This window comes from Centruroides vittatus, unplaced genomic scaffold, assembly GCF_030686945.1.
Source record: "Centruroides vittatus isolate TY-2023 unplaced genomic scaffold, ASM3068694v2 contig_329, whole genome shotgun sequence".
Taxonomy (NCBI): domain Eukaryota; kingdom Metazoa; phylum Arthropoda; class Arachnida; order Scorpiones; family Buthidae; genus Centruroides; species Centruroides vittatus.
In genome coordinates this window covers 4,263,098-4,291,080 of record NW_027122113.1, presented here as the reverse complement: position 1 = coordinate 4,291,080, position 27,983 = coordinate 4,263,098, and the positions used below count along the sequence as shown (strand labels likewise).

General features: G+C 28.6%; 2 protein-coding genes across 2 annotated transcripts; both read right to left on the bottom strand.

The window, feature by feature from the left end:
* Positions 1 to 43: 43 nt before the first annotated feature.
* Positions 44 to 22,703, bottom strand: Dbct (Dihydrolipoamide branched chain transacylase E2). Its single transcript, XM_067268594.1, has 11 exons — positions 22,587 to 22,703; positions 15,152 to 15,269; positions 14,613 to 14,688; positions 12,257 to 12,441; positions 10,408 to 10,562; positions 10,241 to 10,337; positions 7,742 to 8,019; positions 7,432 to 7,509; positions 7,169 to 7,360; positions 5,987 to 6,058; positions 44 to 233 (listed from the first exon to the last, which is right to left on the bottom strand). The coding sequence occupies exons 1-11, from the start codon at positions 22,656 to 22,658 to the stop codon at positions 66 to 68; spliced, it is 1,491 nt and encodes a 496-aa protein (XP_067124695.1). The 5' UTR covers positions 22,659 to 22,703; the 3' UTR covers positions 44 to 65.
* A 4,163-nt stretch (positions 22,704 to 26,866) lies between these two features.
* LOC136973890 (transmembrane protein 11, mitochondrial-like) lies at positions 26,867 to 27,552 on the bottom strand. The gene is made up of 2 exons (XM_067268668.1): positions 27,482 to 27,552; positions 26,867 to 27,410 (listed from the first exon to the last, which is right to left on the bottom strand). The coding sequence occupies exons 1-2, from the start codon at positions 27,550 to 27,552 to the stop codon at positions 26,867 to 26,869; spliced, it is 615 nt and encodes a 204-aa protein (XP_067124769.1).
* Positions 27,553 to 27,983: the final 431 nt, after the last annotated feature.

The window sequence follows — 27,983 nt, the reverse complement described above, 5'->3', positions numbered from 1 at the left end:
TTAATAAAATGAGTCTTGTGTTACTAAATAAAATAAATAATAAATTTGTTTATTTTATTTATTTTTCATTTTAAATCTATTAGCATAGACATGGGATTTTCTAAGTAAGATTTTATAAGATTTGAAAATCGACATATAGTGGCACCATCAATAATTCTGTGATCAGCAGACCAGCTTATATTTATAACGTAACTTTTTACTAGATTATCATTTTCATCAAATTTGGGAACAACCTAAATAAAATAATCAAAATATATTTTAAAATCTTAATGTTTTCTTACAGATTATTCAAAAACTATGGGCAATATGTTTTTTCTTTAAAATATATAATATAGTATCTTTATTTGTCTAAGTATTTTTACTGGTTTATTAGATTTCTGATGAACTTTGCTGTCTGTGTTCATAATAAACTTTTAAAACTAAATTTGGATTTATTTATCTTCAACTTTTAATATAAATATACCATAATCCCCAGATTATAGAGTGGAATTTATATGTTAAAAACTTTCTGACTTCAATGGTACAAATTACAGACTGTTGCATATAATCTTTGACAATTTTTTCCATATCAAAAAAAAATCTAGGAATACTTTACTTTTAAAAAAAAATATTTAAAAAAGTAGAAGAAACTAAAATGTCTTTATTGTGTCCTTTTACATAATTTAGGAACATTTAAAAAACGTTCCAGGTTGATCCTGAAATTCCTTTAAAATTTTTTTTTTTACATATTAAAGTGGATGAGTATCCTTCAATAAAAGATCTTACTTCATCAGAAAAAAGGCAGTTTTGTTGCTAAGGTGTGTAAAAAGACTTAATGAAGACATTTTAGTTTCTTCTATTTTTTAAAATATTAATGTCATCCTAGCCAATGTGTTAATCAATATTACTTTACTTTTTATTATGTCAAGAAATCTTGATGTGATAAACAAAAACAAGATATCACCGTTTTGGGTATCAGATGGATATAAAAAACAAAAGTGTTGACAACCATTCAGTTCTGCATGTGAATTGAATAGAATGAATGATTCATTTAATTTTTTTTTTGTGTTAATTTTTCTATTTACCAATCTAAATATTTGTAACTTTTATGTTTTACAGTTTTATTACTTTTACCCCTATTTTTTAAAAAATTTGTTATTTCAGCTGTTACCAATAAATACATTAAGTTTTATCAGATATGTATAATAATGGTGAATAGAATATAAGAGAAGTGAATAGCCCAAAATGTATATCCTTTTTATATAATATAGTTTACATAACCAATCAACTGTGTTCCTATATGATAAGTTCTCCATAGTAATTCTGTGCTTACTTCCAAAGACCAATAGAATGTTATTTACAGGTCTATCAGCCCTCTAATGAGCATCTTGAAGATGATTTTTACTTGAAGAATGTTTTAGGCTTGGATTAAAACATTTTACAAGGGGACCTTACAATCTCAGAAATTCAGTTCGGGATGAGACTTCGCAGGTTTGTAGTATACCTCAAGGATGTCCACCTAAAAAAATTTTAAAGCGCACTAGCCAGAAGATTCCGAAAAAAAGGGCTCTAAAGTTTTAAGCGCAGCTCATATACCGATCGATTTTAAGTTTTCGCAGCACGGCGAAATGGCTGAGTCTGTAGCGAACCTTCTTGCCACGCGGGTGAGCTGGGATCGCGCCTACCTTTGGCTAATTTTTTTTTTTTTTTTTTTTTGTTTTAAAAATTATAACAACTTTTAAATAAAGTTAATGACCTAAAAGTATTATTAATTAAATCATAAATCATTTTATTTTATTTATGAAATGACTGTTACAGATAATTAAAATGTGAATTAAAGATATTTTATTTTTAAAAAGTTTAATAATTTCAAATGCATTTTTAATGGAGGTAAATTAAACCTTTAATTACCACTATAACAAATTTTCGGGTAGGGTTTTATTTATATAAAAATTTTTACAATATCGTCTTTATTTGTCAATTTTTTTATTTTACATACAATCACCAGAATGATAATTATCATAAAAACATTGAAAACAAAAACTATTTCGACATCTTGCACAATTTATGAAGGACGATTGTTTACACGAACAACCTTTCTTTAAAAGATCTATTGGAAAACATACTTCGTTGACATTCATAAAAATTTCTCTGTCATCAGAAAGCCTGGAAGCATACCAGGCATACCGGATCATTTCATTAAAAATTGGCGATGACAGTTGATGATGCACTATTGATTGTATTTTTACACAGTCTTCACGGGAGTTTATTTCTCTATTATTCTCAATCAGATACGTGCAATTTTGTATACGTTTTATTAAATTTTTTACCTGTCTATAAAAATATACGTCGCAAGGTTGAGCAAGAGGAGTACATTTTGGTGGAATTACTTTAATTGTACAAGTCGGTGATTTTTCGTCATCCTGAAAGATTTCGTCATATAATTCAGGCTTTGTTTGGCCACCCCAAGAGTCAATAATTAATAAAAACTGTTCTTTTCCCACATAAGACTTTAAACAACGGTTGAGAAAGTCAATATAAAGTCGTGTCGTTAGTTTCCCAGATTTCGAGGACGTTATTACGACATTTTTATATTTTTGTGCATATTCATCTACTGTTTTTTGAACTCGGGGACCAAAATTACCGGTTGCTTCTTGCAAACAAACAAATACTTGAGGTAGGACTTTTCCAGACAGAGTAACAGCATATTGAGCAGTATATGTATGAGTCAGTTTATTCATGTCGTGCCTTTTAACGAAAATAGTTTTGCTTCCTTTTTCACCCAGAGTCCTGTTGTACACCGACTGATACTGACATCCTGGAAAGAGAAAACAACCGAAATTGAAGTATTTTGTCAGAGAGTCGTAAAAATAGAGAGCAAAATAAGTTAGTAAATACTCTGCAAAAATTTACCTGTCTGGTCAGTGTTGATAACAAAATCTTTGTTGAAATTCGGTATCAATTTCAACGTCTGGGTTCGAAAAATGTCTGCAGAAGCCAAGGTTTCTTCGATCGTCGCTGTTTCTTTTTTTGAAAGAAATTTTGTCACTTTTCGTTGACGAATTCCATGCTTTTTTTTGAATTTATGAACCCAGCTGTCAGAAGCTTTAAATTGAAAATCTGTAAATTGTCGTGCTGCTGCTAAAGCCCACTGTTGTAAATTCCGAGTTGTCACTTGTTGATAATTCTCTCGGGCTTCAACAAAACGATCATGTGTCCAGGAATCGATTGTTGCGTACTTATCAAATTGATTTCCTCCTTTTTTTATTTTTTTTTCCCATTGGGATAAATATTCCATCTTTTTTAACCGGCTGCATCCTTTTTTTTGCAATGTTCGTAAATTCCACGTGGGGTGAGCCTTTGCAATATTAACAACTTTAATTTTGTAATCCAAAGAAAGATGGTCTACCTCTCTTCTTTTTTTTTCTTCTGGTTCATATTCATCTGATGAGCTATGGTCTTCGACTTGTTCAAAAAGTTCCTCATCACAGTTTTCATTTTCATGAACAAGTTCTTCATCAGTCACAAGTATTTTTTCAGCCAGCATGTCCATAGTATGTTCGTAAATTTCTTCACCCATCAACATTGCTTCACGAGAAATTGAAGTTGAAGATTCTGATGTTGTCAAATTATTTTCAGCAAGCAAGCTTTCGTAATAAACGACCGCATCTTTTAACCTCAACTTTGACTTTTCACTGTATAATGAATCTTGACTGATATCATTTCCATCTTCTGATACTTTTGCGATTTCTCCATTAACAGACATTTTCAATTCACAATATTTTAAAAATTTTGATAATATTTCACAGTACAGAACGCTCCAATCCTGCGAAAGTCAAGAATGAACTGGCACGTTAGATCGAGTTTCTAGAGGAATAAGGGTGGGTAAACCTGTATATATTGTTCTGTAGCAGATAAGGACCATTGTTCGATTAGTTCCGTTAGAGTCTTGAAAATTCCTGACTATCTGCCTCTCTTTCAACGAATATTTTTAACCTCTCCACAGCTTATAATATCTTAAAATTTGTAATAACTTTTTAATGACAATAGTAATTAAAGGTTTGATTTACCTCCATTAAAAATGCATTTGAAATTATTAAACTTTTTAAAAATAAAATATCTTTAATTCACATTTTAATTATCTGTAACAGTCATTTCATAAATAAAATAAAATGATTTATGATTTAATTAATAATACTTTTAGGTCATTAACTTTATTTAAAAGTTGTTATAATTTTTAAAACAAAAAAAAAAAAAAAAAAAATTAGCCAAAGGTAGGCGCGATCCCAGCTCACCCGCGTGGCAAGAAGGTTCGCTACAGACTCAGCCATTTCGCCGTGCTGCGAAAACTTAAAATCGATCGGTATATGAGCTGCGCTTAAAACTTTAAAGCCCTTTTTTTCAAAATCTTCTGGCTAGTGCGCTTTAAAATTTTTTTAGGTGGACATCCTTGAGGTATACTACAAACCTGCGAAGTCTCATCCCGAACTGAATTTCCGAGACCGTAAGGTCCCCTTGTTAGCTCAAATAAGCAATAATAATTAACAATGTCTAACTCTCACAAGGAGTCAGTGTAAGTCAAAAACTCATCATTACTGTTGATATGGAGAAATTTGAGTGTTCCAGTAATACATCCAGACAGTTCTTACAGAAGGGCAATTTAATTATGATATTTTATTAATACAGAATTTATGAATATATGCAGATAATCAATCACATTTAGACCATCACAATTCATACTGAGAGACTGCATTCTTTGTGTGAAATAGACTTAATTTTTAATTTATAACAAAGTAAAGTACATTAATAATAAATTTTAGATTATGATGATAATCCCTAATTAAACAGAATGAAATTCCCTGAATATGAACTCCACAGAGATAGATCCATTTTCAATTTTTGGGAAATAAAGGCATGAGCTGTAGAGTTAAACACAAATAACTTATGAATTTTTGTTATATAGTAAATGTTTATTCCCATTATACTATTATATTCAATATTTAATTGTTACACCATCCCATTAGCGAGTGCAACTAAGAGTTATTTGAACTTGAAAATAAATCTTTTTGTATGTTAGTTTTGGTCAGCCTTGAGAAGATGTAAACTGAGGATTTTATAATCTGGATTTTAAACTTTCAGTATACAACTTTAAATGAATTGTTTAATTTCTTTCCTAGATTTGAGAATATTTGTTTTTAAATATTAATGTCATTGCAAATGTATCACTTCGTTGCTGATAATGACATGAATGTGCATAAATTATATGATGATATACTGTTTTATCAATGAAAAATTACACCTAAAGGTTATATGCTGCAGTAGATTACAGGCAGGGGATTCACAGTACTTTTAATCAAAGTAGATGTTTTTGACTACTTAACTAATTAATCATTTTCATAAAAAAATTTATTTTATGGAAATTTTTAAAATAATTTCTATATTGTATTATATTCTAAATAGGTTTTGTTTATAAAATCGAAATGGTCATTTTAAATATATATTATAAGCATAGACACTAATAAATAGAATTCATGTGATGCTTTCTCCCTATACATTTCACAGTTTCATAATTTGCTAGCTGTATTTAAAATAAGGCTGACAATAAATTAAGTAAATTTATACATATTGAAAATTTGTGTTTATTATTTCATTACTTTTTCTTTAGATATATACTTTGAAATAAATATAAACATTTTCTTCAGGGAGTTTTTTGTTGCTCATTAAGATAAAAAAATAGACAAAAAGCATTAAAACTGAAAAAATAGCATTTAGCACATGATATAAATTTTTCTAAATAAAAACACCTTCATTCAACAGGATAAAATGCTAAAAAATAATCTACCGTAGAACATAAAACAGTCTTAAAAGGTTATTGAATATATTGCCCTTACTTTTTGAATAATTCAATGTATATATATCTTTCATAAAATAAAAAAGATTAATCAATATGCTATTTTTAGCTGAATACAAAAATCTCATAATGTTTTTAAAATTTAAAACTGCTTACTTGAATTTTTCCAATGGCTCCTATAGCTACTTCTGGTGGTAAAATGACAGGTTTTGTATATGTTCCACCTAACTATAAATTTAATTAAATATATTACTTTAAAAATTAAATGTTCTACACAGCATAATTATTTTTAAATATGCAGTCTAATTATTTAATAATTGTAAAAATAAAACTATAATGATAATTTCAATAATTAATATTTAATCTTGACAAAATAATTACATTATTGTATACACATGTTGATGGTAATGATAAAAGTTAATAAATTCAGAGATAGTAATAAATTTAAAAAATATATCTTAAAACTTCAATAATAAAATTTTTTAACACTGAACACTGTAGAATTTATTATTACATTTCTATTATAATATTTTTGTGTAATAATTCATAGACAAAGATTATGATATATATGAATAATGTAAAAACAATTACAAATTTTAAAATTGACAATGTTCTGGCTACATCCATATTGCCTGGAATCTTGTTTTTGCTTAATTATGCTCTTATATACTTAATATCTGATTTGTATTCAAATTTTAATTTAAAATGTGATAAAATGGCAAAATAGAAAAAAATGAAACTGATAGAGTCAGTGGAAGAAGAAAGTTTTTCTTTTTTTTGTTACTGGCTTACAAATAAACATTGTACTAAACCCGATAACATTAAGCCAATACATCGCCACTTGCCGTAAATAATCGGGCTAACTTTTGGATATAAACGATTAAAGATTATAAATAAATTTGGCACTAAATTTGGATAAAAGATTATAAATACATTAGGCTCAAGTGCCAAATTTATTTATAATCTTTAATCGTTTATATCCAAAAGTTAGCCCAATTATTTATGGCAGGTGGCGATGTATTGTTACTGGCTTATTGTAGTTATCTCTCATTATCCTTACAAATATACAAATCATTTCATTACAATAAAATAAGTAAACCACTATGCACACATCCCATCAAAGAAGCACTTCTTCAAAATAAAGAAATAGTCTGGCAAAGAATTTCCTTTTCAATAATATACTAAGAAATAAATATACTATACATTTAAATCACTAATTACAGTTCATTAAATCAATTTTAACTGTTCAATTTTATGCTCAATAATTAATTATTATAAAGAAATGTTAATTGAATCAATTAAATAAATACATAATTATATTTTAAAAAGTAAACTCACAGTTCCTATGTTTGACAATGTAAATGTTCCACCACTAAGATCAGAAGTTCCTAATTGTCCTTTCAAGCCAAGTTCTTGAAGACGATTTACTTCAGAAGCTACTTGCAAGAGGTTTAAATTTTGTACATTTTTTACATTAGGCACAATTAATCCTTGATTTGTATCCATTGCTACACCTATGTTATGAGAAGCCTACAACAAAATGTTAATTATTAACATTAAGAGTAACAAAATAGAATGCAAAAAAATTTAAAATATCTTACCTTATATATAATATTTTCACATTTTTCATCAATTGATGCATTTAAAATTGGGAACTGTTGTAATGCCAGTGATGTTACCTTTTAAATAAATAAATTATTTTAATATTTTACTTTAAAAAATATTTTTTTTTTTTTACAAATAAATGGAAAAGTCCCAAAGGATAGCTGACATCCATCCCAAAAATTAACAAATATACATGAAAAACAAAGATAATTACAAAAATATTTTATTTAAAAAAGTTTATTTATTTTCATTCAAAAATATTTCATGTTTATATATTTAAATGTAAACAGTTTAATAAATACTCACTTTAATAAAAAATGGCATGTAAGAAAATTTTACTCCTTGCTTTTCAAGTGATTTCTTTATAGAATTTCTTACATTAACCAAGTTAGTGACATTAATTTCATCACAGTATCCAAAATGAGGTATTTGTAATGCATGACTCATAGTTTTTACCATTGCTTTCTTAAAACCTTTAATTGGTTCTACTCTATCTTGTTTCTCAATTTTAGATGAGGTGGAAATTACAGGTACAGACTTTTGTACAATTGGTTGAACTTTTGGTGTTTCTAGAACAGATCGTACTATAAATATAAACAAAAAATATATTAAACATAAGTAAATAAATCAATATAATATGCTATAATTGTAATATAAAATGTTTGAAAAATATATTATACAGTACACTGTATATTCTTTTTCATGGATATACAGTATCTTAGTAAATAGTTAAGATTGAAAATATAAGATAAAATTTCTTTAAACTTAATAAAAGAAATTGAATAAAATATCTAAAAACATCAATAGCAAAATTTTACATTTTCATACAAAAGGAATTATTTCTGTTAGTAGCAAAACAAGTGAGTAATGTAAAAATATAAATAGAGATATGTCATGTATATAAGAATTTCTAATTTTCCTGCCAGTGATACTTTATATACTGCTTATTGATCATTTTACATTCTATTTGTGTTAAGTTTTGAACTTAATATAAATCTTATAATTTTCTTAATGATTCAAGTAATCACTAAATCACTTAAATACTTTAATATTATATTATCTCTATGTGGTATATCCTGACTTAATCCTGTTTTGAATTGAAGAATAAATACACTAACTAACAATAGCAGCTTTAGAGAGGGTGCAGAAAAGAAACATGTCTTACAAAATTTTTTACTACTTGAGATAACTGGTTCTATTTGGAAAAACTCCAGAAAGGGGTTGCATCTGCATCTTATGCACCCCCATAAATTTAAACCTGCTATCTAATTATGTATCATTTACTCTGCAATATATATAAATATTAAACAAACTTTGACATTTTCAATAAGTGTTTTCATAATGTGGTATTTTTGTTGTTTGTCATTAATTAATACCATTTTCTAAATTTTTTTAACCTTTTTTTAATTTTTTTTATTCAAAACATAATAAGTTCATAACAAAAATAAAAAATAAAAGTTAAAAGTTTAGAAAATTAATACTGAAGTTAAATACAATTTATAATAAAGCAAAATAAGTTTTAATTAAAGAAGTTCTTGAAAAACTACAAAATAAAAGTCTATAAAATGATAACACATTTTAAATAGACTTTTATAAAATCATTACTAAAGAATCTTAGTAAAAATTTATTAATCTAATAAGATAAGCCCTTTAAAAACAAGGTGCATATATAATATGTAGCATGGCCTCTGGAAGAACATAAGCACTGAAAAATACAGAAACCTTTATCATCCAATAACTATCATGGATCAAGGAAGCCCGAAGAAGTGTTGCCAAAGACACAATTGTAAAGATTTTCAAGAAATGTTACCAACAACTTGAACAGAACAGATGATATTCAAAATGGCAAAAGACCATAATAATAACAAAATAGGAAACAGAAATGATAACAAAGAGAATGAAGATGATGAGTGGTGAAATATTGTTTCAACAACTTTTCAAATGTGTTTTTTTTTAATGTAAAATTACTAAATTTTTTGTATGCAAATGAGATTATTAATAAAAGGTAATTTATATTCTGATATCAATTATTTCAGAAAGATTTTTAAAATTGTATGTCATTTTACATTCATGGGCAGCCTATGTTTGAGTCAATACAATATTAATGACAGGTGTAAAGCTAAGTACTAATATATTGCTATACATTACATAATATAATTAATATATGTTAATATTTTTAAAATAAATTATTAGAAGGATAAAATATTAATATTTTTAGTATTATAAAAATATTTTTCTCCCAACATTTGTAATTGTGCTTTACTAAAATATAGTCTCTCTTTTTCTATAAGTTAACTTATACAGGGTGTTCGGAAATTCCCGTTACAAACTTCTAGGACTTGTAGAGGGGAGTGAGTACATAATATTTTGATTAGAAACCCATGTCCAGAAACATACTGTTTCCGTTCTACAATGGTTTCAATTCAGATGTTTAACTCTTCCACTTCTGCTTAAGGAATTTGAATTAGCTGTGATGCAGTGCAATTATTAGGTAACTATTTGAAAAGAAACATAACGAAATATCCATTTATCACTTAAGCACATTTGTTTTTATTAACATTTTTTCCCTCAGCAGAAGTGGAAGAGTTAAACATCTGAATTGAAACAGTCATAGAACAGAAACGGTACGTTTCTGGACATGGGTTGCTAATCAAAATATTATGTACTCACTCCTCTCTACAAGTCCTAGAAGTTTGTAACAGGAATTTCCGAACACCCTGTATATCTTTATATATCAAAAGCTAACATTGTTCCAGCATATTAAACTGTTATTTAATTAAAAAAATAATCAACAGCATTATTTACCTGAAGGCGTTTCTTTTAATGATTCAATATATTTTAAAACATCTTCTTTTAATATTCTTCCATCTTTACCACTTCCTTTTACTTCACTTAATTTTATCTTGAATTAAAAATATAGCATAAGAATATATAAATATTTAAAAATTTTAAATTCAGATAAAATTATTTACTTTATTTTCCATTGCCAAACGACGAACAGCAGGAGTTGTTAGAATTTTATCTGAAGAAGTTAACTTAGCTGGTAGATTAAAATGTTCTGAAATAGTAGTTACATCTTGATCTTGAACTTCATCAACTTGTTCCACAGTGTTTGCAATTGATATAACTAAGGTAATAAGAAAGAAAATTAATGTATTATCCTGAAAGAAAATAAATTTCAAATTTTATATTTATATGACGTATTAATATTACATTTATCATTTTAAGTCTTAATTAGTACTTATGAGCAATAGTCAATTTGTAAATTTATAATTATGTACAAATTGTATTGTCTGAGTTCATTCAGTCTGATATAAAATTCTCAGTTTAATATAGAAAAAGCAAATATACAAAGCAAATATTCATAAATAATTTGGAGCAGATTGATTGGAAATATTTGTATACATTTTTTCACCAATAAAACATTTTTGAAATATTGTAATTTAACTATGAATAAATAAATAAATAATTTAGATAACTAATTTATTGGAAAAAGTTGATTATGTTAGAGACCTTTAAAATTTTTATTTCAATAATACAGAGGGTTGATTGCATTACATAATGTCAAATTAAAAGGCCTATAAAGTAATCTAAATGCCATGGCACCAGTTTCGATTATGCTTGATCTGATGGCCATGTTGTGAAACTATAGCCCTGCATTGAAGTTTCCACTGTAGGAGACTTCTTTGAAGAATATTCATGTCCAAACAGTCCCATTCCTACTTACACGCTTTCCATAAGCCTGCCACTGTTTTTGGACGAAGGCTTCAATAGACTGAACACACAGTAGTCCATTGGAGCCGCATTGGGTGACTTCACGGGAACATCATCGAAAGGGATAGTATGGATTCCTGTTTCCTGCTCCAATACATGGATGAAATCTCAGGTTGATTTGGAGGTATGACTGGAAGCTTTGTCTTGATGCACCCATACATTTATTTGGTCATTTCCGTACAAAGCAGGGATCTCTTCATGGTATAGAGGTTCCAGAATGTTAGTCTGCTAGTACATTGAATTAATTTTAACATTTTTTCCAACTTTTCTGATGTTTAGTTTATTGTGAAAACAATAACCCGCAATGACCATAAAGCCTGACGAAAAACTTTTGCAACATTCATTGAACCATTTTTGGTATGATCTCCCATCTGATGATCTGCAGTAAATTGCCGCGATTTGTTACAATTGTTCATATACACCCATGCTTCATCTAGCGTGACTACAAACTGCCACTTATTTAGATACTTTTTGTACAGTTTTCGACAGTTGGTCTTTCATTCTTGAATGTGACAAGACAGCAGCTTGTTTATGGCATTTCTCCAGTTTCAAATTCTTGTGAATGATGGCATGAACTGTGGACTGAGCTATTCCAACACTCTGGGCAATACTTCGTTGGGTTTTTGTATTTGAACCACTGATCAGTCGTCACACCTTTGCTATCACCTCCAGTATGCTGCTGGGGCATTCCTTTTTCTGGGCCAAATTGAAACACTTGACGACATTCCTGGCTTTTGCAAATCATTTCTTTTGAGAACTGAACTGTATCCCATATTGCAAAACATTAAAACCATGATTTTTGCACATTTTAATAATTTGAATTTGCGAATATTTTGCGTCAGAAAGCGCAGTTACATAACCTGTCCAAAAGACTGAAATTTTAGATGTCATATTTGCGATAGATAAACCTTACTTATCAAAAGTAAAACTCAGAATATACAGCAGCACATGGGCCAGTTGCTTTTATTCTACTTCCTACAACTGAAACTATGGGTAATATGCAAATCGGCATTATGGAATGTGATCAACCCTCTGTATATTATATACCTGATGGCTCTTCAGATAATTCAATATCAACTAAAGGTTGTCCAACTCTAGCAATCTCATCGACTTCATAATAAATTTTAACAATTACTCCATCATATCTGCTAGTAATGGTGACAGAAGCTTTATCACTTTGTACTTCACAAATATTATCAAATTGGTTCACTTTATCTCCAACTTTAACAAACCTAAAATGAAATAATTATTTATTTAGACTTTCTAATATCAATTATAAGCATCAGATAATATAATATAATTGTAAAATATCTGTTAAAATTTCAATACTCAATATTATAAAACTATTTTAGTGGTATTGTTATATAAGGTAGAGTCAAAAATAACCAAACATTTTGCATAATTTTTATTACTCAATGCAATGAGGCCATTACATCACATCTTCAAAGTAATTTTCTTTCATAGCTACATATTTTTGCCAACATCCATACCATTTCTCACAACAATCCTGGAAATCATTCTTGCAGAGTGAAAAGCTCGTGTCACTGCATTTTCCACTTCTGTTACAGACAGAATCTTCAACTTTTCAATTTCTCCTTCATCTTAGGAAACAGATTAGCAGGAGCAAGATAGGTAACTAAAGTGGAAGGACTGATATGCTTGTTTTTGTCAGGTATTACCATGACCAAGAACAACTGATGCACAGGGGTATTATCATGATGCAGAATCAGTTCCTTCCATTCCACAGCACTATCCATTTTTGGCATACAGAATCACACAGTTGTTTCACAATTTCCAATACATTTTCTTATTTACAGTAGACCCTCCCTGAATAAATTTGTAAAGCACCAAATCTTGAATATCAAAAAACACAATTAGCATCACCTTCCCTCTTGATTTGTCCTGCCTAAATTTCTTCTAGTGAGAGAACATTGGTGATATCCAGGTGGAAGATTGCTGTTCTTGGGGATTGTAAGATAACACCAATCCCCATGAACACCAAGTTTCTTCACTAGTGATCACTCTGTTCAATAGCTGAGGATGATGCTGATGAGAACTCCACTTATCAAGGTCCAATTTTTTGCATTGCTTCTCCATCAGATCTTCAAAGAAAATGTGTTGCAGACATACTGCATGTTCAAATTATTAATAAGTATAGAATGTACAGAGCCATGAGAAAGTCCAAAAAGTCCAACCAGATCATATATCATTTGTCTACAATTCTTTCTGATTTGTTCTCATATTCTGCTAATCATTTCTTGCAGTAGAGGGCTCCCAGATGAGGATCATTCTCAATAGATTGTCAGCCATCTTTGAAGTATTTAAGCTACTCAAAATGCTCTGTTCAATACAATGTTTCTTCACTATTGGCTTCTTTAATCACGCTAAGCGTTTCAGTAAATGTTTTTAGCAGTTTAACACAAATTTGATGTTTGTCCACTGCTCCAAAAGTGTTATTTTTGATCCATCAATCTTCTAGAATAGAACTGTTAAAATCAAACACTATCATTCTACATATAATAGCAAAGAGAAAAACAAATGATGCATACATATAACCTTGAACTACTCCTGTATTAGAAACAAGGGCACCCATCCACTGAAACTACATAAGGCATGCAAATTGAAACATCCAGTTTATTTTTGACTCTACTTGTATATTGACATAACACAGAAATAAAATAAAAAAATTCAAAGTATTCATTAACTATTATACATATTGAATTATATATAATCTCAAATGGTTCAATGGCTTCTGCAATGGTGAAAAATTAAATCAAGAAAAATTAAAAATTCTAACTAAAACAAACCAAATTCTGTCAGATTTTATTGAGCTCTAATTATGCCAATTTTTAATGGTTGTCAAACTTTAGACTAAAATTAGAACTATCAGTATCTTGTACAAATATTAAATATTAGAACAGGATTTTAAATAAATGATAACATTATCTGCTTTTAGACTAAACAATGGTGATAATTTAATCAAAAATACTATTACAAACTTTATAATTTGATCATTCACAAGCTAGATTAGCAAAAGAGATTCAATTACTTCATATTATTTAAATTAAAAATTAATCAATGAAATACAGTAATGTATTAAATGTTATGCCAATTAATTAATTTAATCATTACTTATTAAATTAGTTGGTTGGCATAACATACGAAATCTTATAATAAAATGTTGAAATTTCATATTTATGAGCAGCTGAAAATTAAACAACATTGTAAAACTGTATTATGAAATATGAAACTCATTTTCTTTTTTAAATCTAATTAGTCTCAGATTTCATAATAAGATTTTAGAATTTGGTATCCATTTTTAATAAATTAATTAAATTTCAATAAGTTACTAAATTAAGACTATTTAATTAATTAATTTTTGTTAAAACTTCACTAAAATTACCATTCTTTAACTGTAACTTCACCTATACCTTCTCCAATATCCGAAAGTTTAAAAGAAACAATTTGACCAAGCAATTCTACAATAGAAATAAATTTTGGTTAATTAAAAAATTTCTTTTAATGCATAATAACAAATGTATAAACAACAAGTTTTTTTAAAAATGAGTGAGCATTTATATCTAGTTTTATTATTTTAATTTACATTATATCAGGGGTGGCCAACTTTTGTGTACATAAGATCTACTTTTTATCTTAAAAATGTGTTGCAATTGACTTGTTGTCACTAGTCTAAGTGGGGAGGGGAAAGTGTGAAATACATACTATGTTTATAAACTGTGTTTCAGTACGAGGTGCACTGCTTATGAGTTGTGATAACTGCATGCATACTGTTGTGATTGGATACAAATATAATACATTAAGTCAAGACATCGCGAGCAATCGACCAAAATTGGCTTGGCGATTGACTTGTTGGCCACTCCCTGCATTATATTATATACTCATATAAAATGACTTTGATTAGAATATAAAAATTTGACTCACTATTAGATTTATGAAATTTACAATGTTGAGACTGGACTGCAGGTGATCGTTGAAACAAATAATTTTTATTTACTCCCCTCCACTGTGTTGTCAAATGTGAACAATAACTACCAGATACCTAAAATTTACATTTAAAATATATTATTGCATCCCAAACAAAATGAAACATATTAAATTAATTAAACGAAAATTAAGACTACACAATAAAAACCTTTATTTGTCTTATAAAAGTCTTACTAAATATATTAAATTAATCTTTTTTTGAATGTTTAAAATTAAATTGAATCATATTTAACTTAAAAAATTTCTTTATACAAGTATGAAACACTTAAAAATGGGCATATGTTCTGAGAAATACACTGTTAAGAAAATATAAGAAAGTGTATTTAGAGAAACCTATGGTATAGTCCAGTGTTTCTGAACCTCTTTGAATTAGCAACACACTTTGAATTTAATAAAATTCTTGCAACATACCTTAATTTTTAAAATAAATTATGGCTGATTTTAGAGTTTGATAATATGAAAGTTAAATTTACCAAGACTCACAATTTTACAAATATACTATAAAAATAAAAGGACTATTTGAATCTGTTAAATGAATTATTCAGGCCTCTAATTTTTGTAATACACTTTATTATGAATTAGATAAAGATAAAACCAATAAATTGCATTATTTAAATTACGTAACAGAAACTTTGATCCTACAGAATGCCATTCTTGGTGGGAAGAGAACAAGATCACACATACAACTCGGCATGCCTACTGCCTGTAATTATGTGCTAACATCATGTGAATTTCTAAGTCTATTACTCATGTAGGCCATACACAACTCAATGATATGTATTTAATACATCTAAGCATATCTAAATATAAAAAAGGTATAGGCAGCTACAAATTTTTTAGCTCTAATCAGCTCTTATGAGATATCTGGTTTACTGTGTATGTAGTTTGATGTTAAGCAGACTGCATATACAACAGACAAATAATTAATAATAGTCCAATTAACTACAGCAAGAGTTTGAATTAGTATCAATACATTGGGCTTCGGGATGTTATGTTCAGATATATTTTATGATACTTTTTTAATACATAATTACTTCTCATGTGTATTTCCAATAAATCCAACATGTGTGCATTATGATTCTATGAGAAATCTTTTGAATGTCCATTTATTAAAAAACTGACTAATGATTTTACCAAATCTCAACAAATATAGTGTAGAGAGTCTGTCACCATGTGCCCTGGGAAATGATGCACCATAAGGTAAAAAACTAGAACCTTGTAAGTCTTCCTTAGAATAGCGCTACCTTATGCAGATTGCTGATCCAAAAATTCCACTAACATAGCACTCATTTAAATAAACTGCTCTACCATCTAGTTCTATGTCAATAGGTATCCTACTAATGCAAACATAGAGGAGAAAATCAGGAACACGAGAGAGTGCTTTCTTAAGCTAACTGTTCCCTTATTGCTCTGTTAAGTAGACTCAATTCTACTGTTATTTTCTCATTATTTTAAAGCTCTTAAATAATCAAATTCCAAAATTTCTGCAACTATTCATCATCTTCACTCAAAAATCTGCAATAAAAATAATTCAATCAATATGGTTTTATTCATATTAATCATTAAGATTATTTTTGTCATTCATTGAAGCAAAAATAACTATTTATGTATAATTTATAATATTTAAACTTGCTTTTAAACAATATGACAGAAACAAACATTTTATGTCATCTTTTACCATAATGAAGTGTTAAATATGAATCAAATCAGAATTTTTCTTTAAGAAAAATCTTAGTTTGAATTAAATATGATAATAAAATCTGCTTAAAAGTAACTCATTTTTAATAACTTAAGATTTATTGTGTGAAGCAACTAAAAAACCATAAGCAGAATTTGATAGCTTCAAGCAATGTAAAATAGAAGTTACATGGCATTCAAACATTTATTTTATACTCAAGAATTTATTAAAATAATCTATATTAAAAATAATACAATGGTAATCTCCAATAAAACAAAAAATTTATCATTCTACATTTATTAATAACACAATTTTAAAAATTAAATTATAATTAAGTTTATTACTGAATTAGAAAACTTTTAAGATCTTCAAGATATTCTCTTGAAAAAAATGTAATCACAAATAAAAATATGACTTCTAGTTTTTAGAATTTTGTTGCAAATTGATAAAAATCAGTTTGATATAAATTTTAATTTATATCAAACTGATTAACTCATTAATAAAAAAAATAATTTTAACTTTGTTCTTTTTATATTTTATTGTTAAAATATCTAAGTCTGATTCCAAAGAAAAATTGAGAATTATATTTCCAGATGTTTAATATTGAACCTGTAAAATTAAAAATGAATAATTCAAACTTTAACACACTTGAGTAATGTTATTTAATATCTGCACAAATAATTGGTATCATATTTTGATTATTGAATACTAAATGTTGCGAAACTTTATAGAATGGAAAATATTAACATTTAATCTCTGATGATGTTAATTAAATAATTTTTTGTTATATGACATTTCAATAAATTTGAGGATGAACCAAATTTCATCACTTCAAATCTGAATCAAACATTTCAATATATATTTTAATATATTCAATAAATTAATTAATTTTATTGAATTAATTTTTTAATAGAGAATATTACTTTTACTTCAAATCTAATTTAATTATTTACGAAAATTTATTCTCGCAATTCTTAAATAACATCATAGAACTATAGTCTATGAATAAATGATTTGGATGTTTAATAATGATGAATTTTAATAATATTGTTAATGTTGATTATAATAATGAATACTCATTACATTTCATACATTATTTTAAAATAATGAAGTCTAAATATATTGCTTTAATAACAAGTCTTATTGGGCTGCAATTTGAAAAAATTGTAGACCTATAAATTCTCACTGTCGTCTGTCCGTCTTTCCTTATTCTTGAGAACGGAATAAGATAGATGAAATACAAGACCAGATATGGAATACCAGCTTAGAGGCAGGAGGCCCCGATTAACTATATAAGAACTTCCAACTCAAACCAGAAGTTACATTATTCCAATTCAAAACTTTTCCCCTAAAAGCAGTTAATAGATGACTGGCACGACTCTATCGTTGAAGGAAAAGTATGATGTACAGGAGCAAGCCACTACTAATTTGAGGTGGAGAGCATATATTTTAAATCAAATAAATAAAAATATAATTAAAAATTGCAGCCCGGCATCGTGACAATGTCACAATAAATAATTTTATTTGAATTTTTAAAAAATTTTATGCATTGAAGTATAACGCTGAATAGAATTAACAAGACCCTTTTAGAAGTTAAAAAAATTAAATAAACAACACCTTTCAGAAATTTTTATTTTCTTTTATTTTTTTATATTTCTAATCTATCTTTAAAAAGCACAAATCTATGAAAGAATCTGTTTCTGTAGAGAATGTAATAATTAGAATTGTTTCAACATCAAAAGAATTCTAAAATGATTTTTGTCATATTTCAAACATAAAAATCCAAAATAAAGTTTTCTGTAATTCAAGTTACAAAAATAAATTAACTTTCTAGATTTCCCTGTAATCCAGAATCAAGTTTTATATTATAAATTTGAATTAACATTTCATTTAATATGTTACACATATTAAATAAAAATTAATTTTAAAGATTTCTTGGCTACCATAGGTAACATTAACCCAGTATTTTAATTAAAACCTCAAATAGCAAACATTTAGTAACTCTATTTAAGTATAATAATTATTTTTTCATTGAAAACAGATACAATCAAGTCTGCTTAAGACAACACTTTCAGAATCACAGCATCATGCCTCATCCAAATTAATACAATCATCCAGGAGGTTGTTCGTGGTGTCAAAATCTCTCCATCCTTTATGTCTTAGAAGCTCTATATAACTTGATATATTTGAAAGCATTAAAATTCATTATCACATAATTTTACTGTACTTACATAACTTATTTGCTTCCATTTTTATTTCATCAATTTTATAGTTTTATCAAATGATCAGTAAATACAGTATATTTACTAGTCACATTACTTTCACTTCCCAGAAATATGAGGACAAGGCCAGAAGTAAAGATGTGAACACCTTTGTGCTAACATTTCTGAATGTTTTCTAATGGAACATACAATATATAAAAACAAATAAGTAGGGTTACTGAAAGAATAGTTATTTTCTAATGTTCAAATTTTATTATGATAATTTGCAAATATGGAAGTGAACTATAATTTCCATTTCATCTTTGTCTTGTTCAACCTCTTCCTTTTACTCCATTCATTTTCTTTTAACCCATCACATATTTCAATGACACAGTTCTAAAAACATTCTGCTTCTTTATTGTAGTCAATGAAAGTCATCTTCTTCCCTAAAATCACAGAACTCAAACATACTTGAACACTTGACTGTTTCATCCTTTGACCATGTGTTGACTACCTCAATCATTTCGTGCTTTCACCACAGAAATATAATTTTTGAAAAGCACTTTTTAATGGCTTCCAGCAAAACTAGAACCAAGCTTGTTTTAACTTATGTAATGACTTCAATGTGTTTACTAATTTGTCATACTCACAGACATACCACTTTTCACTGCCACTACCATTTTTCTTATTACTTGCAAGCAGTAATGACCTTTAGCTGCACAAATGATCCTACATCTAGAGGTTGCATTAAAGGAGTCATGTTTCGTGGAAAATACGTAATTTTGATATTTTTCACTAGTACATAATGCAATCACACCATTTTACAGTATGTTGCATTATGGCACAATACAGAATAATAATTAACTACGATATAACCATTGTCAGTTACTTATGGAACTGACTGGGGACGCATTCAGCACCCTTATCCTGTAATCTCCCATACAAGACACTCAGCTGGTCATCGCATACCTACCATGGTGTATAATATATATACAGGTAACTCCGTATAACACAGGAGTTCCAAAAAATTGCCATGTTATACGAAACAAAGAACTAGTACGAAAAGGGGGTTAGGTTCCAAAAATTAAAAAACATGCTATTATATTTTCATAATTAAGATAAATATCTTTATTAAAATTTTCTTAAGTGATACATATTAATATAAATTAAACAATGTTTTCTTCGTCATCAGTAAGCACTATTAACCACAGGCGTTTTCTTTTTGGCAAGTTATCCTTATCCTCCGAGCATTTTTCTGCATTATCTTCAGATCCATGCTTTTTGCAAAAAGTATGTAATTTTAGATTGCTTGCTTTTAGTTAAAAGATCTTTATAAATTTCCTTATATTGTACTGAGCACTTATGAAGAATAAAGCAAGTATGGAATAAGAGAAAAACATCTGGCAAAAGCAGAAGCGTCGAGATCTGGTGACATTGAAACAAGTTTTGAGAAGGACCACATGTATCGACAGAAGGCGGGAAAAAAATTTACATACTTAAGTACTAGTAGTTCACAAAAATTATTTTTGTGAACTACTAGTACTTAAGTACGTAAAAATTTATTACATTTCATGTTGTACAAGGGTTTTACCCAATTCTCGAACCGTGTCAGAGTGAATCCGTGCTATAAAAGTACCATGTTATACGGGGATGGTCACAATTCTCGAACCATGTTAGAGTGAATCCGTGCTGTAGAAGTGCCGTGTTATACGGGGTTACCTGTATATATATACATATATAAATGTCTTCTGAAACCCGATTCAGTAATTGGCAATATAAGTGGGAGTTGCGGGTTTAAGTCCCACTCCGGGCTGATTCTTTTCTTCCAGGTTATTCTAAACAGAATAATTTTTCTGTTCAATTGACAAAGAAACTTTTGCATAATATCCAACTAAATCCAACTTGTCATCCTTGCATTCCTGATGTTGTAATATGGGAAGGGTAGTTCAGTTCTATTAAAGCAATAAAGCTTTTCCTTTTTTCTATGAGGTACCCTTTCTTTTCAGTTCTAGAAGCATTACATAAAAAGAGGATATCACACAATCCCACCTGTATTTTCCCACCTGTTAGTTACCTAATTTTCATCTATATACATAATAACTAATGCAACCAAAATGCATAAACTGTAATTTTCACATAATGGTTAAAGTACCCTCTAGTCACTATACAGAATATAGTTAAAAACCATAAATTCAAAATATTGTTAAATTGTTATTGAGAAAATACAATTAATTCCCTAGAAACAATAGAACAGTAGTTCCCTATAGAACAAAATTCTGGAGATACATTAACAATTGAATTTCAACCCATCTGGTATTACTAATGTCTGAGGAAAGTGACCAAGATGTATAAGTTTTTAATGCAAAGTATTTTTTAGGAAAATAAAATCAACAATCTTTGGTCAAAGTATGTGTATAAATTAAAAAATAAATAAATAAAATGAGTTTTGTATTGTTATATTGTCCATTTCTCAAAAAACTGAGAAATGTAAGTAAATTTAATCAAAAATGAATATTTTCAAATGTATCACTGCATAATATATGTTTAAAATTTGCACGATTCCGGTTCAAATTGAAATATAAAGGAAATTCGTTAAAGTCATGACAATTTTGCATTTAAGAATGATAAATGTTGAAATAGTTTATTTATGTAAAATAAAACCTAAGTAGTTTTTAAGTAATATATAATTTTATTTCATTTACATATTATTACTAAAAGTAGAGTCAAATTAAAAATCTTTACAAATTATCATCCATACATTATAGAAATCTATTTAATTTGTTAATAAAATAAAATATTAAGTTAGAAACTGTTAAAATTTGCACTTTCATATACATTACTAACAAAATTGGGGAGTCAAAATTTTGTTATATTCCTTAAATTCAAAGTAGTTAGTAATCAGTTAATTGTATATTAACTGACGAAAGCATGCCCAGATAAGCTGCACAGCTATTTCTCCATTCACCAAGAAAGTTCAGAGATTTAATCAAACAAGATAATTTTAGAATTATTTTTAATGAATATATTTAATCAGAATTTTACTCTCTTCAATTCTAGACAATCCTTGCTTTCACTCAGTAATAAAACAGAATTTTTATCCAAGTTACAATAAAATATGTATATGTTTAATACTACAATTTATGCATTTCTGGATAAAATAAAAATTATTATATTTCTAGTTCTATACTTCTAGCACTTATTTCTACTGTTATTTCGAGAAATAAGTACACAGATTGCTCCCTATAAGAGCTTTAACATATTAAAGGATACTGGAACCATACCAAATGCAAACTGTTTAAGCAAAAGACATATTTTGAATGATAAAATTACAAGAGAGAAAATATGTAATGTAAACAATATGAATAAACAAATAGCATATACAATTCAATATTTTATACATAAATATAATTCTTAAAATAAGGAGCATGACATAAGAGTATTAAGATCGTTTCTGAGATTCTTAATATTATCATTTGATTATTTATTTTCTTACCAGATTCCTATTGATCGAGGATAAATGCCTTCTGATCGCTAGAAACCTGGACAACCTTCTCAACGTGGACATGTTAAAATCACATACTGTGCAGAAATCCCCCTAGGAGTGATCGCGATATTTATTTTATAAAATAAATTTTAAAGTTATCCGATTTAATTAATTAATTAAAAATTATTATCTATAAATATTAAGCTGTTTTCGGTTATCAGTACTTGAATTAAGTATTTAATATAATATATATATATATATATAAAAGTCGTCTGGTAAATCAGGGTTCGGGTTCGAATCCGAACTAAACTCGTGCTATTTTTTAAGGACAATTTGGATCATTCATCTTTTACTCGATCTGAGAGTTAGATCCACATATTTATATAATGGGAAAATTTCAAGCTGAACGTATAACTATAATGCCCAGGAGGAATAATTGCCTAGTCGGACGACTTAACGAATTTTTTTATACAAGCTGAATAAAGAAAACCATTGTCACTCGCAGTACGAAAATTTCTTTGGCAACTTAATTATAATTTGATATCGTCATATAATTTCATTTATTTTTCGTATATTTAGCATTTTTATTAGCTTTCTCATTACGAAGGGAGTTGGCCCTTGAACTCTTCCTTGGTTTTATTTTTTATTTTTTGCTCTTTCTGCCCTGTGGGCACTAAGAGGGCCTCTTATAGCAATTCTATTATGGGTTCGGCCAGGCCCACAATGGAGCGGCTGGGTTGTGAGAGACGGGTTGTGCCGACATATCCGGTCGGATCACCCGAAAAATTTCTGGAAATTTTTCGACCTCCCAGTGGGCCCATCCGCTATTGATTGTGTATAATGAAATCATAAATCCTGCTTTTCTATACACATAAAAATGCTCCAGGTCCTGTTTGTATGACTATTAGTAGATTCTGTAAAAAGTATCATTTCGGCTAAAGCCTTTGCCTTCGTTACTATCGTCATCATCTTTATTCTCCCTTTCTTCAATGTTAGAGAGTGAATGAAGGATTGTTTTTCATTCTGACTTGTTCACTCACTGAAGTTGAGAACGAGTCAATGTAAAGCTATAATTTGTCAATGTAATGGTTTGCAATGATGGTAAACCTTGTTGTATTTATGAGACTGGGTTATCTCCACTGCATTCGTAATAATTTTTGCTAAACTGTTTAATTACTGAAAGGAAATCTTGCTTTGAAGAAACAATTCGGAATTGCTGATGGCAGAACCTGTCTTCAAGCACTTTGAAATATACGAAATAACTGTCATAGCACTTTGAAATATACGAAATACGAAGATATTGAGTTAATGACAAAGCCAAACGTTCAGCGATTTAATCCAGAGTAGGGACAGTAGCAACAATACTCAAACACCAAAACACTTGCTGAGCTTACTGCTATCTTTAATTTCTAACGTTTTCAACCTAATTTTTATAGATCATCTTCAGGAAAAATTTATTACATTTCCACATTCGAACATAAAGCTTTCGAATGCTCGCGACATTTAAAATTTTTCGAATCTTTAAAAAAATTTTAACGGTTTAAATAATAAAGGATTAAATAATAAATATTAAACCAACCACAAACAAATTACACTACTAATCAACAAACATAAAAATAAATAAATAAATATTGCATCGGAAGTAGATTAAACTAGTTAAAGCTGCCATGTCCTTTCTACGGGTTTTTAAATCCCATTTCTTTTTCTATTATGTATTTCCGGGCCGCTGGGAGAGTATTGGCGTCTTTTGCATTTAAACACTTGTCTTCTAATATATTTCTACTTTTTCCATCGCTAACGCAATCGTCGGGGAATGGACCGTCTTGACTATTCTCGCTTCATCCCATTTTACGTTTGCTCCTTCTGTTTGTCCCATGATCGCCAAAATGGTGTTATTATGCCCCTTTTTTACATCATATTTGTGTTCCTTTATACGCGTTGCCAAATTTCTTCTAATGACTCCAACGTAATCTTTTGTCACTCCTAATTGCTCATTCTCAAAGGGAATTTTATAAACTCCCGCCTTATCTTGCATTCTAATTAGGTCCTTATCATTTCTAAGCAATCTGTATATGCTTGGTGCTCTTTTATATATCATTTTTGTGTTTTTATATTTACATAACTTTTTCATCACTCCTTCCATTTTCCTGTCGTATGTGAACTTGCTGATCCGATCCTCTCTATTAAATCCTCTGTCTCTGTAACTCTTAAGCAACTCTTAAGCAACTCTTCAGCTGTTTGTAACTCTTAAGCAATCCTTCTATTACGTTCGCTTTATATCCTAACTGCTTTGCCACATATTTTAATTTTGCTATTCTCCTTAATTTGATCTTGTACGTTGGGTAGCTTCAATATTCTTGTATATTACATGTTCAACTATTTTATCACCGATTTGCTAGTTATAAAATTTTAATCCGCCATAAACAACAAGAAAATGTGAAAAGAGAAAGGTAAAAAAAGCACAATACAGGTTTAACTGAACTTATGCATTAAATTGTTAATGCATTAAAAACCGTTGTTTTTACTAATTATAGTCGTAAAGAATTAATGCGAACCGAGACACTACGCGACTTCCTACACACACCAAATTAACTAATATAAAGATTTTACTGTCATAAGAAAATTGTTCAGTCAGATCGATTTTAAAAACCCAACAGAAGATACAGTATTTTATTTTTGGAACCGATTTGACACCCACAGAAACTTCGAACAAGGAAGTCAGTTTGATAAGAATCAACTGTGCCCGTTAAGAGAAGTCGAGACACGAACTGTAATGCATTTCATGTCAATGTCCGCTTAAAAAGGATGACTGGTAATGATGTTATGTTTTCCGGACCACAAAAATCATTTGTTATGGAGGATGACCACTTTAGAGAAGTGTCTGTTAAAAGAACTTTTATTGTATATATTTGTGTTTGTGTTATTGTGTTTGTTATTAAAAACTTTCAATAAATATAAATGTAAGAAACTATTCAAATTATCGAAACTCTATATAATATAACCTACGACTTTTTATATATAAATAATTTAAATCTTTCCTTATATTTTTCCTTGTATTAACTTGATATTTTACAAACATCATTGTATATATTGGCCTTGAGCCATTTCTGTTTATATCAGCACAAGATTAATCGAAAGAAAAACATAAAATATTTAAAGAATTATACTAACAGTTTTTATATATAAAAGACCAATTATTACATATTAAAATTTAAAGCACTTTTTCTTCCTACACAGGAATTCATGACACAAATAAGTTCTTGATATAATTTATTAAAATTAGAAAGATGACTTGAAACTTTTAACTTATTAAACATGAAATTGTTGCTCAATCAAAGTTTATCTACAATCGATAACACGAGATTTTAGCCATGGTAAAATTGATGTTGCATGTTTTACAAAATGGTAACTACAAAATATTTATGTAAAGGTTAAACTGTATTATTCCTGAGTTATAATTTATCTTTATCAGTTAGAGTGGATCCATTTAATATTTATTACTAAGTAAATGAAATATTATTTAACACGAATAGCATTTTAAATTTTAATGTACATGTTTCTTTATTTTTTGAGGTTTTTAACCCTTACGTTGACTCCAGAACCCTTGTCATCCTTGGCTTTCATAATCGATTTCATAGAGTTTTTATTTCTCGTGCGATTGTTTTACTACAAAATACTAAGTTTTTATAATTATGTTTTGCTCGTATAATTTATATATATTTGTTACATTATACATCGGGTACATTTTGTTCCTTTTTGGCATCCATTATAACTATTAAAGACATTATTATTCATATTAAAAATGTGCAATTTTAATATTTAGTTTGATATATACTGCTTCTTTCAACAGTTAACCACTATTGTGTGAAATTTTACCAGAATACAGGCTTAACTAAAATGTAAATATCTGTATAATATAAATTGTCCTTGCCATTTATAATCATTTAATTAAATAGGGGTAAGACATTCTACACAGCAGGCACCGTCTGTGGCAGATCACCAAATGTTGCATTGCACCAAATCCCATTAAAGCAAACCAACATCCAAAGGATAGAGAGTTGCAACTTTAAAATATTTGAATTTTTTAAAATTATAACTGGACGAATATTAATTAATTGTATACAAATCGATCAATAAAAAACACTTTATATAAACCATAAACACATTAAGATCAACTACTGAAAACAATTTTATTCTTTTGTATGATTAAAAAAATTGGGAAGAGAATAATTAATAATTTATATTGCCATCGAAGCCACAATCTTTTAGGAATTTGTAAAAAAGAAAAATTAGCATTTTACGGCAGTTATTACAAACGTGCCGCTTTTATGCAATTTATAGAGATTCCAAGCGCATAAACCAATTGCAGAAACCGGTACAACAATCCTACAAAACGTTTTCCAGTAGGAAGATTCTTTAATTAAAACGGTCGGGCATCTCGTTGACACGTAGTGAAGCGGTAGGTTCGATCTATTGACGGGGTCTTTCTCTACTTTGTATTTGCTGCAAGGATCAAATTGCCAAGCAAATCCGTATATCGAGGTACACAGGAAGGTGAAGGTACCGAGCGAACCGTATAAAAATGGCTTCTCCGGCCAATAGTATGCCGTTGCGAGGGTACTTAAACCGGATACTATTATCAATTTATGCAAGAAATTTCCAAAAACAATCCAAACCGACGCCATTTCGCCAATATCCGGCGGCTCTATGATTATGATTCTTGCGCCGAGTCCCATTGCTCTCTCCATTTCGTTATCTGCCGTCTCGGATGTTCCGTCCCAATTTACATGATCGGAGAAAACTATGAAAATCCCCTGTTGCTTCAGCTTGTCTCTAAACAAAGATTTTTATATTTTGAAATAAGAATTATTACAAAAATATGTCTTTGGTCTTCGCAAACTTACTTTATTTCTGCGATACTTGAATCGGGAATGCTTTTAGAAACAATTCTTTTGCATCTGCTCTCTCTCTTCATTATAATCTTGAATGAAATCAGAAAAATTGTAAATTGGTGACTTTTTAGATGAAAACTAAAGAATTGTTTGTTTTTTAACTAAAAAATTGATTAAACAACTGCTTGTTAGATGAATTTAACAATGCGACATTGTTACATTAAACTGAATCGATCATTCAAACAATGGTTAAGGGATTTAAATTCATAAAATATTTTTTTCCAATATTTAAAGCGTAGTAAATAAGCTATTAACATATTCCGTTTAAAATGAAACGGACCATTGGCTTGTGTTCAGCTGTTTGTCATCAAAAGTACCCTAAAATCATCTGTGATAAACGTAAAGATGAAAGATGGCAGTATAGAGGGTAGGAAATATCCATTGAACAAAACAATGATCCATGTGGGTTTAAAAATGTTCATGATCTCTAAAAGGAACTTGAGATCATCAACAC

Excerpts from the sequence above, each read along its gene's own strand:
- LOC136973890 (XM_067268668.1), bottom strand. The coding sequence starts at position 27,552 with ATGAAGAGAGAGAGCAGATGCAAAAGAATTGTTTCTAAAAGCATTCCC. Across the intron at positions 27,411-27,481 it reads TCAAGTATCGCAGAAATAAA|AGACAAGCTGAAGCAACAGG; the intron begins GTAAGTTTGCGA and ends ATCTTTGTTTAG.
- Dbct (XM_067268594.1), bottom strand. The coding sequence starts at position 22,658 with ATGTCCACGTTGAGAAGGTTGTCCAGGTTTCTAGCGATCAGAAGGCAT. Across the intron at positions 8,020-10,240 it reads ATTAAAAGAAACGCCTTCAG|TACGATCTGTTCTAGAAACA; the intron begins GTAAATAATGCT and ends TTATATTTATAG. Across the intron at positions 234-5,986 it reads GAGCCATTGGAAAAATTCAA|GTTGTTCCCAAATTTGATGA; the intron begins GTAAGCAGTTTT and ends TATTTTATTTAG.